This window comes from Corylus avellana, chromosome ca9 (genome assembly GCF_901000735.1).
Source record: "Corylus avellana chromosome ca9, CavTom2PMs-1.0".
NCBI classification, from domain to species: domain Eukaryota; kingdom Viridiplantae; phylum Streptophyta; class Magnoliopsida; order Fagales; family Betulaceae; genus Corylus; species Corylus avellana.
Window position 1 is genome coordinate 8,016,035 of NC_081549.1, and position 14,232 is coordinate 8,030,266.

The 14,232-nt window shown below is 35.3% G+C and overlaps 2 protein-coding genes across 3 annotated transcripts; both read right to left on the reverse strand.

The window, feature by feature from the left end:
* Nucleotides 1–23: 23 nt before the first annotated feature.
* On the reverse strand, nucleotides 24–6,111 carry LOC132161781 (uncharacterized). Of its 2 annotated transcripts, none has more exons than XM_059571964.1 (8): nucleotides 6,024–6,111; nucleotides 5,568–5,759; nucleotides 5,295–5,400; nucleotides 4,285–4,467; nucleotides 1,346–1,834; nucleotides 756–769; nucleotides 614–681; nucleotides 24–253 (listed from the first exon to the last, which is right to left on the reverse strand). In XM_059571964.1, exons 2-7 carry the CDS (start codon nucleotides 5,613–5,615, stop codon nucleotides 643–645), a joined length of 879 nt encoding a protein of 292 aa, XP_059427947.1. In that variant the 5' UTR covers nucleotides 5,616–5,759; nucleotides 6,024–6,111; the 3' UTR covers nucleotides 24–253; nucleotides 614–642. The 2 variants fall into 2 exon arrangements, with proteins under 2 accessions (XP_059427947.1, XP_059427946.1); XM_059571963.1 differs by having other exon boundaries at nucleotides 756–842.
* A 1,964-nt stretch (nucleotides 6,112–8,075) lies between these two features.
* On the reverse strand, nucleotides 8,076–14,097 carry LOC132162030 (uncharacterized). Its single transcript, XM_059572275.1, has 8 exons — nucleotides 14,010–14,097; nucleotides 13,562–13,753; nucleotides 13,292–13,397; nucleotides 12,279–12,461; nucleotides 9,349–9,837; nucleotides 8,731–8,817; nucleotides 8,589–8,656; nucleotides 8,076–8,227 (listed from the first exon to the last, which is right to left on the reverse strand). The coding sequence occupies exons 2-7, from the start codon at nucleotides 13,607–13,609 to the stop codon at nucleotides 8,592–8,594; spliced, it is 978 nt and encodes a 325-aa protein (XP_059428258.1). The 5' UTR covers nucleotides 13,610–13,753; nucleotides 14,010–14,097; the 3' UTR covers nucleotides 8,076–8,227; nucleotides 8,589–8,591.
* Nucleotides 14,098–14,232: the final 135 nt, after the last annotated feature.

The window sequence follows — 14,232 nt, forward strand, 5'->3', positions numbered from 1 at the left end:
ATAAATTTTCATGGTCACCCATAAAGTAAAAACCCATTTGCATTATTGCTTTTAATTTCTTTCTTTTTTTTTTTTTTTTTGGGTCAAATTCTTTTCCTAGAAAAGCACTCCAAATGTCGACTATTATCAATACATTACAATGTACATGAACTTCTACACGCCAATCAACACCTTTTAAGGGGTTTAAAATCTGGTTTCTCCAGTTCGAAAATGCTATATACAAACACTTCTTTTCTTGGGGGTGCTGTTAGACCTGTAGAAACAAACCACAGGATGAACAGTTAATAAGTGCTATTGGGCTTTTTAACTAAAGACTAGGAAGTGTAACAAAATGTGTAAGAGGACAATGGGTTTTTTGGATTGAGATTAGGGCACTTGCATGCCCGGATTGCAAGTGTAAGAGGACCCCTATGGGCCCACCTATTCGGGCAGGTGCTCGGACAGGTGGGTCCCATAAGGGATCCTCTCACAATTAGCTTCTTGTATTCCAGGCAATCTGGGAAGCTAATTGCAAGGGATCTGAACTTGGATCTGGGTTTTTTCACCAAAGTTGCCAACTAGCTTTGTGATATATAAATATTCTTATGACAAAATACAAGTAGATATAGCTTACCCACTATTCACTCCCAAAGTCTTCATAACTCAAGCCTTCCGATATAGTATCCAACCTTCTATTGTCTCCTGAAGCCAACATACCAATATCAATCTTCATCTTTGCAACATGACAGACATGAAAAGTTTGGCAAAAGACTAACCTTGAAGTTCTCCCCTATCACGAGAATCAAGGAAGTTTTCAGAATCTGTTGCTAGGAAGGGTGACCGAGGGTAACTCTCTAGTATATCTGACATTTGTAGAACTATAAACATTATAACAACATAGATACAATGTTTTAGAACTATAGACATTATTACAACATAGCTACTAATACACATAGATTCACATGTTCTAATGCTAACAAGAACCTGTTCGTGCCTTAAGTTGATTAAAACTACACAAAAACTCACGCACACATATGATGCCCAACTTTTGAGTTGACATCATCAACTTAACTCATAACATGGTCAGCATTTCCACCTACCAGGCTATTACTGAGAACATCTGCAAGTTTATTTGTTTTATATTTTATGCATTTTCGCTAAGATAACTATTTGCTTTCTTTTTCTGATATATTTATGTACTGAACTTTTAATCCATGATAAACTGGCTGAGTTCCAGTTGCCACTGTAACTAAAACAGTAATCCTGAGAGCCAAAAGAAAGAAAAATGCACACACACACACACACACACACATATATATATATATATATATATAGAGAGAGAGAGAGAGAGAGAGAGAGGACAAACCAGAGCTCTGAGAAAAGTCGGCTGTCAGGTCTGAGAGACTGAAATTTCTAGGAATCTGACCTAAAAATCCATATGAAGAAGTGTCCGCATCCAGAAGTTCTTCATTCAAGGGTTGTGCATTGGACTCTACACCAGTGTAAGATGCAACAGATGCATCCCCGATTGTTGGACGCACTTCTGGGACATTTCCATCAGATTCGAACATGTAAGCAGAATTGCCTGAATATCCAGTTTCTGATTTGATCATTCCCCCATTTATCCCGTGAATCATACTCACATTTAAGCTCTGAGCTGATAGCAGAGTTGGTGGAACATCAAGCCTACTAGCATGAGTAGGCATTTCAACAGCAGCGTGCATACTTGGGTCTAATAATGATCCACCATTAGCAAATGCATTAGGCAAACTCAAACCCATAGGGTGGTGGATGTTTTCTGCTTTCACAGCTGATCTTGCATGCTCAGGGGCATAGCGAGCTGAGTTCTGGTGCACTGTCAAACAATGTAACTATTAATTGCCAATCCTAAGGAATTTTAACATCCCATAACAAGCATGTAACTAGAAACAACTTGTGCCGGGAACAGATCCTGGACAAATTTTAACAAGGGGACCTTAGAGAAGGCCAGTCAGTAGCCAATGGGGGTCAATTAACGATAACAAGCAGCCTAGGTTCTATCTCAGAACTTTGAGGGTTTGAAGAAAACCAAATGTAGGCCAAGTGATGACAGCACCAAGATGCATAAATGCTCACTTATCCCAAAATTAATGATGACAATATATCCACATTAAGGTTTGTTTAAACCCACCAAAGTTGCGAGAATATTTTTGGCTGTCAGCCTTTCTGTTGTATGAAACTCAATGTAGCAAGCTGCAAGATGAAAGCCTCTATTTACTTCTTTTCTTTCCCCCTCTTTCCAATTTTTCTGTGGAGAATATTAAAAGCCCTACATACTTGACGAAATTCAGCTCACCAATTGCAGTTCAATTTTTTTTTTTTTTTTTTTGATTGGTAATTTACAAACACCTGCATCAAGTGAGAAAATGACAGCTCTGCTCATGACTTAGAGATCAAGTGGAAAAAAAAATTACTGGCTGACACTCTTAACACAATTGTATGCTTCTCCTCCCTTCATTTAGGCCATAAAGTTTACTACCAAAAAATATACCTAGAGAGGTTGAACTCCGCAGTAATAGAGGTGTAGTTACTGTTCAGAAAAATGTTAGAAGTCCTAAGGTCTCAGCGGAGAACAAGTCTCTGAGCCAGACTATGAAGTTGCAGATGGGTTGTCTAGGAGCTAGACATATCATTTGTCTTCTAACATCTTTGAGTACCTTGACCAATGACCTTCATCTTGTTCTTAAAAAACTCAACTTAGTTTTATTCATCTGGTGAACTTGCTAATAATTATCAATTTAACTATAGCAATCTCTTTCTTCCTTTATGCTTGAACCCTAACAATTCATTGAACTGGGAAACAAACAGAATAGCTACAAATCTGCAAACTTTTTTACTAGAATTAAATATCAATTTTGACTTCCATGCTGCAAAGTTTTTTTACGCAACTGCATACACACAAATATTGTCACAAGCATAATTTACAATAATCAAGTAGGACCCACTCAAACAAGGTCGAGAAACTACATGACATTTATCAAAATTGCAAGGAAAAATGAGAGACTATAAAGGACAGCTCAAACTATAATGTTTTAATATTAAACCCTAGAAAATAACCAACCAATCTTGTACCTACAGCACATTAGTCCCATGGTGATACAATGACACCAGATTACAGCAACAGTGGCAGAATGATCACAGTAATACAATGACAAGATGTGGTCAGGCTCTGGAGTTAACGTCACAGTTGGACTAGATAAAATTGAAGACTATTCCTATTTCTCTCTCTAGACTGTCTCCTATCATTCTACTTTATGCATGTTCTCAAACTTAAAGGAACTAGAGACACTTTTTATAGTATCGCACCAATTTTTTACATAGTTTAGTAAACTGTACTTTTTTTCTTTTAGGTTTGCAAGTTTCACCATTACCCATACAAACACATAAGAATTGCAATCAAGAGATATACCATAGACTCAAAAATTACTGGGTAATGGGGGGGCAACTTTAACCCTTCTTCCTTGTCTTTCCTTTTCTTTTCTTCCTTCCAACTAAACAGCCCTAAAACAGTTGCTTTCAAAATTAAAAAGTACAGTCATTAATAATAAAACATAGGTTTTTCAGAATGAACTGCGGTCCGAGACACTTGTGTGTTCAATTTTGTAGAGAAGGTAAAATTTTAGTGACCATCCAAGTTCCTCAATTAATACTACTACTACTATTACTACTAGTAAAGGTAGTAGTAACAATAATAACAATAATAATAATTATTATTATCATTAAGATTTTGAAAATTTATTAAAGAAAAAGTGTGGTTGAATACTAGTACACAAGTATAAAAGAGATGACATTGAAAGAAAGAATTAAAGAAGAAATATAGAAAAATAAATGTGCGAGGGAAGAATAAAAGTCTTAATGCTATAATATTCATCTCTAAGAGCAGAAAAGAACTCTATTTTTTTAATGACAAAGCAAATTGTCAGTTATCCAGTGATTAAAAAAAACATTTTCATTCGGGAAAGCAGCCAGAAACTCCAGCAGAAGCTGAAAGGCTGTATTTCTGGGGCTAATTTGGCGACCAAGGTTAGAGGTAAATGCAGGCATGAGATTCTTAATGATGCAACAAAAAGGATATGGTTTGCGGTACAGAATAAGAAATAAAAGGAAGAAGATCCGGGCTGCACAGGAACTGACAACAGTAAAATGCGACTTACAAAAACTAAAAGCTACAGATACAACTAAACCTACAAGTAAGGCCCTGAGCCAAAATGGGCTTGTACAAATTACAGAAAAGACCATCACTAGTAAACATGAATAAGGTCTTACAAGGTGAGATATGAGATCCATTCGAAGTAGGTAATGAAGCAACTCCAGTTGGATCTATCTGACGCATTAACTGCACCTGTTGCTCAAGCAACCTGTTGAATTCATTTATTTGGTGCTTCACCATCAAACGAAGATAATAAGCCTTGAAGAATTCTCGGTTTTCTTCTTCAAGCTTCTGCCAAACTGAAAGGCAAGCAAGTTACCAAGTTTGTGAAGGGAAGAAAGACACAACAAATACATATGAATTGACAAATATAGTACTTAGAATGGAAAAAAAAATGCTTTCAAATTTCAGAAGTTACAAATTTATCAGTTTGAAACCACAGCGAAATAAACCGAGAGATTTATGCAACTGGATTTGATTTCTCATCATTGATTCATGAATCAACAACACAAGTAATCGTCTTTTCAAGTAAAAGACGTGAGTCATAACATTGTAGCAGTACACCAACCCCCAAATGCAACAAGTTGGCTGATGACTTCAATACCCAGCGTGCCAATCAGAAAAAAGTTCTTCTAAGATACAACATTCTTTTCAAAGTTAAAAAGTCAAAATTACTTGATAAACACATAACATAGCCACATGGGGTATCTCCGTCTTGAACAATTGAGTTAACAAAAACCCTAAACACTGTAAAAGAAATCCCCAAAAGCAGCATGAATGTAAAGCTTCAGCCTGCAAACTAGAAGGCATTTGTTTCAGCAACTGCCCTTCAACATGCTATCGTTTCTCCTCTTTTCTTAACTTTTTTGACTTGTGTAATTCTAGAAGTTAATTTTCCACCTCTTCTTACACTAACTTTTCAAAAAAAAAAAATCTCAATTGAAAAAATAAAATAAAATAAAATAAATCAGTGAATTAATTTGAATCCAGCAATTTTAGCCGTTTGGAGAGCAAGAAATAGGTAAATTCTAGCAGTTGCATTAAAAGGCAATAATGTGTTTCGCACATTAAAAATAAAAATAAAATGCACGCAACGCCCACCAATCAAATAAGTATTCATAATTACCAAGTTCTGTAAAACCAGGCTCTATTTTGGCTTTATCCAAAAGCGTTTTCACAACTTCCTTCTGGTTCATGTATACCTGAAGACATCGTTCTATAAGATTTTGCACCTGAAATCACACACATATACGCGCCAAAAAAAAAAAAAAAAATCATTCATCAGAACATCATTCTATTCTTCACACAATTCAGAAGAGCAATTAAAGAAGAAAAATACTCCCGAAACAAAACCAAAAATTCACAACAATTTCGAAATTCAAGCAGAATAACAGCTTACTAGTTGTATATCTTGCCGCGAGACCCTTCTAACGGATCCGCTCGACATATTCGGAGGCAGCTCCACACTCAAACAATACTCCCGCAAAAACGCCAGCACCAATTATAACATGATCCTGTGAACATATATTCAGAGCTTAATTTGCACGCCGAAGCTCCACCATTCAGCTTTTCACACGGAGCTTCACGTAACCTAATGCGCAGAGAGTCAAAAACAAATCTCAATACCACCGCCATGATCGCACCGATAAAAAAATAATAATAATCCGAAAAATATATATATATACAAAAAATAAAAAAAAATAAAAAAATAAAAAATCGAGGGTTTGAATATGGCGTGATATGAATCAATTGGCGCAATACGACTTGGAAAAAACATTTCGCAGCGAAAATTTGAAATTATAAGGACAGAAGTTTGAGAGGATTCGAGAAAATTTGGGATTCGGGTCGATCTTACCGGAATTGGATGGAGTTTGGGAAGGTCACGCAGAGTGTTTCCTTTTTATGATGTAACGCTTAGATCAACTAGTGACACTATAATGGATTTTCCGGGCTTTTGTTTTTTTATTTTTTTTATTTTTTATTTAATTACTGAAAGTGATAGAGCGGAATACTGACACGTGGATAAGGTGGGGCCGACCTGGGAGATCAAACAATTTGGACTGTCGTCGTTTCGTTACCCTATCTATCATCCGTCGTTGATATGGTGGTCAATGTTGGGTCAAAGGCATGGTCTCTATCTCTGTCTGTCATATTATTAACGTATTGCAAATTCATATAAAGGATGCTATTTTTACTAAGAGTTTGTTTGGTATTACGTTTAAAAAATTAAGTTTTTAAGTTAAAAAATATTTTTAGGTAAAAGTTTTATTTTTAAGTTTTTGTCAAAAGTGCGTTTTGGTTATTTTTAGACTTTTTGTACCTTTAAAAGCGTTTTTAATTTGTTTACCAAACGAGTACTTTTATTCTTCAAATGGGTTTTTTTAGTATTAAAAACACTTTTAAACTCCTCAAACACAATCTCATACAAATTCTAAAACTCAAAAAATAATTAGGTAGATATTATGGTAAAATAGTAGTTACTTCAACGGTTAACTCTTTTGCTTGTATCAAAATAATTATGGGTGAAATCAGGTGAAAAAAAGTTCACAAAATTGTAATTAACCTATAATTATAAGTCTTTCAATTTGCTCTCTCTGTCAGTTCTACGTAAGTTAATGATAGACCCCAAAAATTTAATGGTTAATCTATTAAATTTATACGTGAATATAGGTTAAATATAAAGAACTTATTGATCATTAGCATTTTTCTATAAAAAAAAATGTAATATAAAAAATCACCTGGAATAACACCCATGGCTCGATGGTTAGGGTTTTTTTTTTTTTAAAAAAAAAAAATTATTTAAGGGTATAATTATATTTTAACAAAAAATAATAAGGGTATAATTGATGTTTTATTTTATGTTTTTTTACTAGATTTAACCGAAGGGGTAGAGTGAAATTGGATAATCTATTATACCTTTTTAAAGTTCAAAGGACAATAGGTTTGAAGGAGAGTAGAGCTCGTTTGGGAGTGCGATTTTAAAAATTGCGTTTTTGAAATCACCACTTTTTAAAATCACAGGCTTTTGATAACATAGGATTTTTTCACGATTTTAAAATTTGCGTTTTTAAAATCGCAATTCCAAACACTCCAAAATTGCAATTTGGTTTAAAAATATAGATTATTTCTTTAAAAACGCACTACCAAACGAGCTCTAGGAATGCATTTGACTTTGCGATTTCATAGACAAAAAGTACAATTTTAAATCAAATCGCAGAAAATTAATTGTTTGGGATTACATTTTTTTTTAAAAAAAATTGCTATTTAAAAACACTAATTCTGCATTTTCAAATCACAGGTAATGATGTGTTATGTTGAAAACGTACAATTTTAAAAGCTAAACTATGATTTTAAAGACCCAAATCACGATTTTGCCAAACGCACAAGTGAAATAATTTTTCTATTTCACTTGAAATGGAGAATCTTGTTCTTGCCAATTGCCACCTGTTTTTATCCACAAAATTTTATTTGTAACAGGTGCTATATACTTCACACGTGGAGCTTATTAATGATAAACTAATTAGAAATGCTGATAAATATTTATTTATAAGGTTCTGTATGACATTTGGGACTTGCTTAATTTTGCTTAAACCCAAAAATTATGAGAGAAAGCACCAATATGGTTATTTTATATAACGACTCTAATTATGAGTATTCTAGTGATTGACAATGCAAACCAAGTTCCTTCTCCCTCCAATTCTAAAAACTAGTTTAAACTGTCCACAAATCCATCAACACCAACAGCATACCAAATTACCTATATTTGTTTCTGGACTAGGACCGTTAAAATCACCTACATAAATTTTCATGGTCACCCATAAAGTAAAAACCCATTTGCATTATTGCTTTTAATTTTTCTCTTTTTTTTTTTTTTTTTTTTCTTTTTGGGTCAAATTCTTTTCCTAGAAAAGCACTCCAAATGTCGACTATTATCAATACATTGCAATGTACATGAACTTCTACACGCCAATCAACACATTTTAAGGGGTTTAAAATCTGGTTTCTCCAGTTCGAAAATGCTATATACAAACACTTCTTTTCTTGGGGGTGCTGTTAGACCTGTAGAAACAAACCACAGGATGAACAGTTAATAAGTGCTATTGGACTTTTTAACAAAAGACTAGGAAGTGTAACAAAATGTGTAAGAGGACAAAGGGTTTTTTGGATTGAGATTAGGTGCACTTGCATGCCCAGATTGCAAGTGTAAGAGGACCCCTATGGGCCCACCTATTCGGGCAGGTGCTCGGACAGGTGGGTCCCATAAGGGATCCTCTCACAATTAGCTTCTTGAATTCCAGGCAATCCGGGTAGCTAATTGCAAGGGATCCGAACTTGGATCTGGGTTTTTTCACCAAAGTTGCCAACTAGCTTTGTGATATATAAATATTCTTATGACAAAATACAAGTAGATATAGCTTACCCACTATTCACTCCCAAAGTCTTCATAACTCAAGCCTTCCGATATAGTATCCAACCTTCTATTGTCTCCTGAAGCCAACATACCAATATCAATCTTCATCTTTGCAACATGACAGACATGAAAAGTTTGGCAAAAGACTAACCTTGATGTTCTCCCCTATCACGAGAATCAAGGAAGTTTTCAGAATCTGTTGCTAGGAAGGGTGACCGAGGGTAACTCTCCAGTATATCTGACATTTGTAGAACTATAAACATTATTACAACATAGATACAATGTTTTAGAACTATAGACATTATTACAACATAGCTACCAATACACGTAGTCTGACGTAGATTCACATGTTCTAATGCTAACAAGAACCTGTTCGTACCCTTAGTTGATTAAAACTACACAAAAACTGACGCACACAGATGATGCCCAACTTTTGAGTTGACATCATCAACTTAACTCATAACAGGATCAGCATTTCCACCTACCAGGCTATTTTTGAGAGCATCTGCACGTTTATTTGTTTTATATTTTATGCATTTTCGCTAAGATAACTATTTTCTTTCTTTTTCTGATATACTTACGTACTGAACTTTTAATCCATGATAAACTGGCTGAGTTCCAGTTGCCTCTTTAACTAAAACAGTAATCCTGAGCCAAAAGAAAGAAAAATGCACGCGCGCGCGCGCGCACACACACACACACACACACACACACACACATATATATATATATATAGAGAGAGAGAGAGAGAGAGAGAGAGAGGACAAACCAGAGCTCTGAGAAAAGTCGGCTGTCAGGTCTGAGAGACTGAAATTTCTAGGAATCTGACCTAAAAATCCATATGAAGAAGTGTCCGCATCCAGAAGTTGTTCATTCAAGGGTTGTGCATTGGACTCTACACTAGTGTAAGATGCAACAGATGCATCCCCGATTGTTGGACGCACTTCTGGGACATTTCCATCAGATTCGAACATGTAAGCAGAATTGCCTGAATATCCAGTTTCTGATTTGATCATTCCCCCATTTATCCCGTGAATCATACCCACATTTAAGCTCTGAGCAGATAGCAGATTTGGTGGAACATCAAGCCTACTAGCATGAGTAGGCATTTCAACAGCAGCATGCATACTTGGGTTTAATAATGATCCACCATTAGCAAATGCATTAGGCAAACTCAAACTTATAGGATGGTGGATGTTTTCTGCTTTCACAGCTGATCTTGCATGCTCAGGGGCATAGCGAGCTGAGTTCTGGTGCACTGTCAAACAATGTAACTATTAATTGCCAATCCGAAGGAATTTTAACATCCCATAACAAGCATGTAACTAGAAACAACTTGTGCCGGGAACAGATCCTGGACAAATTTTAACAAGGGGACCTTAGAGAAGGCCAGTCAGTAGCCAATGGGGGTCAATTAACGATAACAAGCAGCCTAGGTTCTATCTCAGAGCTTTGAGGGTTTGAAGAAAACCAAATGTAGGCCAAGTGATGACAGCACCGAGATGCATAAATGCTCACTTATCCCAAAATTAATGATGACAATAAATCCACATTAAGGTTTGTTTAAACCCACCAAAGTTGCGAGAATATTTTTGGCTGTCAGCCTTTCTGTTGTATGAAACTCAACGCAGCAAGCTGCAAGATGAAAGCCTCTATCTGCTTCTTTTCTTTCCCCCTCTTTCCAATTTTTCTGTGGAGAATATTAAAAGCCCTACCTACTTGACGAAATTCAGCTCACCAATTGCAGTTCAATTTTTTTTTTTTTTTTTTTTGATTGGTAATTTACTAACACCTGCATCAAGTGAGCAAATGACAGCTCTGCTCATGACTTAGAGATCAAGTGGAAAAAACAAATTACTGGCTTACACTCTTAACACAATTGTATGCTTCTCCTCCCTTCATTTAGGCCATAAAGTTTACTACCAAAAAATATACCTAGAGAGGTCGAACTCTGCAGTAACAGAGGTGTAGTTACTATGAAGAACCAGTCTTAAGGTCTCAGCGGAGAACAAGTCTGTGAGACAGACTATGAAGTTGCAGATGGGTTGTCTAGGAGCTAGACATATCATTTGTCTTCTAACATCTTTTGAGTACCTTGACCAATGACCTTCATCTTGTTCTTCAAAAACTCAACTTAGTTTTATTCATCTGGTGCACTTGCTAATAATTATCAATTTAACTATAGCAATCTCTTTCTTCCTTTATGCTTGAACCCTAACAATTCATTGAACTGGAAAAAAAACAGAATAGCTACAAATCTGCAAACTTTTTTACTAGAATTAAATATCAATTTTGACTGCCATGCTGCAAAGTTTTTTTACGCAACTGCATACACACAATTATTGTCACAAGCAAAATTTACAATAATCAAGTAGGAACCACTCAAATAAGGTCGAGAAACTACACGACATTTATCAAAATTGCAAAGAAAAATGAGAGACTATAAAGGACTGCTCAAACTATAATGTTTTAATATTAAACCCTAGAAAATAACCAACCAACCTTGTACCTACACCACATTACTCCCATGGTGATACAACGACACCAGATTACAGCAACAGTGGCAGAATGATCACACTAATACAATGACAAGATGTGGTCCGGCTCTGGAGTTAAAGTCACAGTTGGACTAGATAAAATTGAAGACTATTCCTATTTCTCTCTCTAGACTGTCTCATATCATTCTACTTTATGCATGTTCTCAAACTTAAAGGAACTAGAGACACTTTCTAAAGTATCGCACCAATTTTTTACATAGTTTTAGTAAACTGTATTTTTTCTTTTAGGTTTGCAAGTTTCACCATTACCCATACAAACACATAAGAATTGCAATCAAGAGATATACCATAGACTCGAAAATTACTGGGTAATGGGGGGGCAACTTTAACCCTTCTTCCTTGTCTTTCCTTTCCTTTTCTTCCTTCCAACTAAACAGGCCTAAAACAGTTGCTTTCAAAATTAAAAAGTACAGTCATTAATAAAACATAGATTTTTCAGAATGCAATGCGTTTCGAGATACTTGTGTGTTCAATTTTGTAGAGAACGTAAAATTTTAGTGACCATCCAAGTTCCTCAATTAATACTATTACTACTATTACTACTAGTAATAGTAGTAGTAACAATAATAACAATAATAATAATTATTATTATCATTATGATTTTGAAAATTTATTAAAGAAAAAGTGCGGTTGAATACTAGTACACAAGTATAAAAGAGATGACATTGAAAGAAAAAACTAAAGAAAAAATATAGAAAAATAAATGTGCGGGGGAAGAATAAAAGTCTTAATGCTATAATATTCCTCTCTAAGAACAGAAAAGAACTCTATTTTTTTAATGACAAAGCAAATTGTCAGTTATCCAGTGATTAAAAACAAACATTTTCATTCAAGAAAGCAGCCAGAAACTCCAGCAGAAGCTGAAAGGCTGTATTTCTGGGGCTAATTTGGCGACCAAGGTTAGAGGTAAATGCAGGTATGAGATTCTTAATGATGCAACAAAAAGGATATGGTTTGCAGTACAGAATAAGAAATAAAAGGAAGAAGATCCGGGCTGCACAGGAACTGACAACAGTAAAATGCGACTTACAAAAACTAAAAGCTACAGATATAACTAAACCTACAAGTAAGGCCCTGAGCCAAAATGAGCTTCTACAAATTACAGAAATGACCACCACTAGTAACATGAATAAGGTCTTACAAGGTGAGATATGAGATCCATTCGAAGTAGGTAATGAAGCAACTCCAGTTGGATCTATCTGACGCATTAACTGCACCTGCTGCTCAAGCAACCTGTTGAATTCTTTTATTTGATGCTTCACCATCAAACGAAGATAATAAGCCTTGAAAAATTCTCGGTTTTCTTCTTCAAGCTTCTGCCAAACTGAAAGGCGAGCAAGTTACCAAGTTTGTGAAGGGAAGAAAGACACAACAAATACATATGAATTGACAAATATAGTACTTAGAATGGGCAAAAAAAAAAAGCTTTCAAATTTCAGAAGTTACAAATTTATCAGTTTGAAACAACAGCGAAATAAACCGAGAAATTTATGCAACTGGATTTGATTTCTCATCATTGATTCATGAATCAACAACACAAGTAATCGTCTTTTCAAGTAAAAGACGCGAGTCATAACATTGTAGCAGTACACCAACCCCCAAATGCAACAAGTTGGCTGATGACTTCAATACCCAGCGTGCCAATCAGAAAAAAGTTCCTCTAAGATACAACATTGTTTTCAAAGTTAAAAAGTCAAAATTACTTGATAAACACATAACATAGCCACATGGGGTATCTCCGTCTTGAACAATTGAGTTAACAAAAACCCTAAACACTGTAAAAGAAATCCCCAAAAGCAGCATGAATGTAAAGCTTCAGCCTGCAAACTAGAAGGCATTTGTTTCAGCAACTGCCCTTCAACATGCTATCGTTTCTCCTCTTTTCTTAACTTTTTTGACTTGTGTAATTCTAGAAGTTAATTTTCCACCTCTTCTTACACTAACTTTTCAAAAAAAAAAAATCTCAATTGAAAAAATAAAATAAAATAAAATAAATCAGTGAATTAATTTGAATCCAGCAATTTTAGCCGTTTGGAGAGCAAGAAATAGGTAAATTCTAGCAGTTGCATTAAAAGGCAATAATGTGTTTCGCACATTAAAAATAAAAATAAAATGCACACAACGCCCACCAATCAAATAAGTATTCATAATTACCAAGTTCTGTAAAACCAGGCTCTATTTTGGCTTCATCCAACAGCGTTTTCACAACTTCCTTCTGGTTCATGTATAGCTGAAGACATCGTTCTATAAGATTTTGCACCTGAAATCACACACATATACGCGCCAAAGAAAAAAAAAATCATTCATCAGAACATCATTCTATTCTTCACACAATTCAGAAGAGCAATTAAAGAAGAAAAATACTCCTGAAACAAAACCAAAAATCAACAACAATTTCGAAATTCAAGCAGAATAACAGCTTACCAGTTGTATATCTTGCCGCGAGACCCTTCTAACGGATCCGCTCGACATATTCGGAGACAGCTCCACACTCAAACAATACTCCCGCAAAAACGCCAGCACCAATTATAACATGATCCTGTGAACATATATTCAGAGCTTAATTTGCACGCCGAAGCTCCACCATTCAGCTTTTCACACGGAGCTTCACGTAACCTAATGCGCAGAGAGTCAAAAACAAATCTCAATACCCCCGCCATGATCGCACCGATAAAAAAAAAAAATCCGAAAAAAAAATATATATATATATATAAAATTTAAAAAAAAAAAATTCGAGGATTTGAATATGGCGTGATATGAATCAATTGGCGCAATACGACTTGGAAAAAAACATTTCGCAGCGAAAATTCGGAATTATAAGGACAGAAGTTTGAGAGGATTCGAGAAAATTTGGGATTCGGGTCGATCTTACCGGAATTGGATGGAGTTTGGGAAGGTCACGCAGAGTGTTTCCTTTTTATGATGGAACGATTAGATCAACTTGTGACACTATAATGGATTTTCCGGGCTTTTGTTTTTTTATTTTTTATTTTTTATTTTTATTGCTGAAAGTGATAGAGCGGAATACTGACACGTGGATAGGGGGGAGGGGCCGACCGGGGAGATCAAACAATTTGGACTGTCGTCGTTTCGTT